General features: G+C 31.2%; 1 protein-coding gene across 1 annotated transcript; it reads right to left on the reverse strand.

Moving 5' to 3' along the window:
• Positions 1–698: 698 nt before the first annotated feature.
• On the reverse strand, positions 699–2,340 carry LOC145030977 (UPF0481 protein At3g47200-like). The gene is made up of 2 exons (XM_078979411.1): positions 2,254–2,340; positions 699–2,165 (listed from the first exon to the last, which is right to left on the reverse strand). Exon 2 carries the CDS (start codon positions 2,142–2,144, stop codon positions 807–809), a length of 1,338 nt encoding a protein of 445 aa, XP_078835537.1. The 5' UTR covers positions 2,145–2,165; positions 2,254–2,340; the 3' UTR covers positions 699–806.
• Between the last annotated feature and the right edge of the window lie 433 nt (positions 2,341–2,773).

Raw genomic sequence — 2,773 nt, forward strand, 5'->3', positions numbered from 1 at the left:
ATTCCAGGTTATATATACTTCCATATCTAATCTCAAGTTCAATTATGAAAAAATGAATCATTTCTGAATTTCAAAATGCCTTTGGCCTAGCAGTATAGTGGATTTTAGGTGTAGAATATGAGTAGATTAGATTGCCGTTTAAACAAAAAAAAAATGTCAGAATCCTTATCTGCCGAAGTAATCAGTTATCGATCTGATATTTTTCTTGTACTTTGGCTGACATTTAAAGATTTCAGGCGTTTAATAGTGGGTTTAGGTCATTTTTGTTCACTTAACTTTTGGTTTTGTGCTCATTTAGTCATTTAACTTTGGTTTGATCACATTTAGTCACCTAACTTTTAAAATTATGTTCATTTACTAAGCTTTTAATTTTTTTCAAAAGTTTAGTGACTAAATGAGCACAATTTTAAAAGTTAGATGAGTAAATGAGCACAAATCTAAAAGTTAAGTGACTAAATGTGACCAAACCAAAAGTTAAGTGACTAAATAAGCACAAAGTCAAAAGTTTATTAACCTTTTAAAACTTAAAAAGAGTTAAGTGATCAAATGAGCACAAAACTAAAAGTTAAGTCACTAAAAATTACCTAAACCCTTTAATATTGAGTACATATAGGAAATAAGATTGTTTCACAAACTAGAAAAATAAAAACGCAATTAACCCTTTCAACAAAATACGAAAATAGGACACTGGAACAAGATAATGAAAACTGACAAACTTAATACTTATACTTGAAAACAATGTGGAAAAGAAAGAAAAACATAGCAGTAAATCGTGAACAACAAACGCAGAAAAACCCAACAAAAATCTAATGTTTAACTACAATTACGGGACTTTCCCCCATGACTGTAAAGATAGTCTGAACCACAGTAAGAACAAACAAAGTGATTCCAGCAAATAGAGCAATCATATTCCATGGACTACTGAAATATGTTCGCTTCAATCCTGCAACAGCATTCGGCCAGTAACTATTGTAGTAGCTATCCAATTCATCCCACTCTCGATGATAAAAGAAATTCTCATACACGACTTCTTTGCATATGTTGTATATTAAATTTCGTGCGTTCTGGTCAGAGCTTACTGTAACTAGGACCCCTGATTTAACCAACTTGGCAACATCCTGTGGAGTTTCTATAAGCATACCCATAGCCCATGCATATGTTGTAACGAACTTAGGAACTAGAGAAGACTGTTCGTATATAATAAGGTTCCTTAAAACCAGTTCAGTGCGATCATCAACAAGCAGTTGTGGCATCTTCAGAGTAGGCTTATTCCAAAACCATGGGAAGCATGAAAACCTTGGTAATAATTCAAGTTTCATGGCCAGTGGCCAATTATCATCTTGATTAGTCATAAAGTTCACCCCTGCCCTATCGAGTTCCATGGCCGAGTGTCTTTTTGGGAGTGTAGGAACCCCGGTTTGGATATTATTCACAGGATGGAAGTATTTATGAAAAACGCCAAGAAGATGATCATGATTGGTGTCTACGTTAACATTACGACTTACAGAATTATCTCCAAAAACATTGTAAGTTATGAGAAGCCTATGCATATATAGATTAAGAGAGGTCGCGGGATTGTATTTCAGAATAGTAGAGTCAAAGATGTCTCTAAGAACAAAAAACGGGATTTGGTTTTCTATCAGCAGTAGGTCTAAATTTATAGATGGGGTAAGCAACATGTTTAAGGGAAATGGTCCAAAACGTTCTATAATGTTATGAATGAAATAAAGTATGAAACAAGCATCTATTACCATCATTGTAACTAGTTCTTCATCGTTGTAGGTCATTGAATCTGAATAACATGCCTTGATGAGGTTTATTTTTCGACTCACCTTGAGCACACATTCTTCTAACATTTGGTCAGGGCTTGTACCTAAACTGTACAAAAAACGATGTACATATGTCGTTTTTTGAGTTTCAAATTCTTGCAAATGTTCATCTTTTTTGTGAAGAGGTCCAATGGAGACCATCCTAGGATTAAAAGATCTTGTGCTGAGATCTCGGAGCACACTAGGAACCATGAAAATTAATGGTAGACCACGATTGCCAAGATCCTTTCCCTTTTCTTTATCATCATTTAGAACCTGGAGTACAGAATGCCCGATGCTATGTTCTGTTGCAAGCTCCACATCACTTGTTGCCATTAAAAAAACTCGTAATTTTCTCTGTAACGAATCAGTTAAACAGAATTTTAGAGCATAGTAGAGTATATGTGATTTAAGAATCCAGATTAAAAAATAATAAAAATAACACCTAAAGGCAATGGAGTTAACTTCCTTGTAAGTTTCGTCTTGATGATCTATACTACTTCGTTTGGCTTTGTAGTTTGCACAAACTATGTCTAAGGGGTATATATATATATATATATATATATATATATATATATATATATATATATATATATATATATATATATATATATATATATATATATATAGGTTCAGGTTCATTTGAAACTATTCTAATTTTGTGAGACCATGAGACCAAATCTAAAAATAATTTTAAAAATGCAAAAAAAAATGGAAAAATCCAAAAATTCTTTTTTTAAATATTATTTTCGGAACTTGAATTAACTAAAAAAAAAAAAAAATTCCGTTTTTTTTTTTAAAAATACGTGAAATATTCTAAATAGAATATTATACTGACATATTCTAAAAAATAATTTTAAAATGCAAAATAAATGGAAAAATCTAAAAATTCTTTTTTTAAATATTATTTTCGGAACTTGAATTAACTAAAAAAAATAAAAAAAAAATTCAGTTTTTTTTTTTTT

Source organism: Lactuca saligna, chromosome 2 (assembly GCF_052625555.1).
Source record: "Lactuca saligna cultivar CGN05327 chromosome 2, ASM5262555v1, whole genome shotgun sequence".
NCBI lineage: Eukaryota > Viridiplantae > Streptophyta > Magnoliopsida > Asterales > Asteraceae > Lactuca > Lactuca saligna.

What these genes read in the sequence shown, in the direction of transcription:
- LOC145030977 (XM_078979411.1), bottom strand. Translation starts at nt 2,144, where the DNA reads ATGGCAACAAGTGATGTGGAGCTTGCAACAGAACATAGCATCGGGCAT.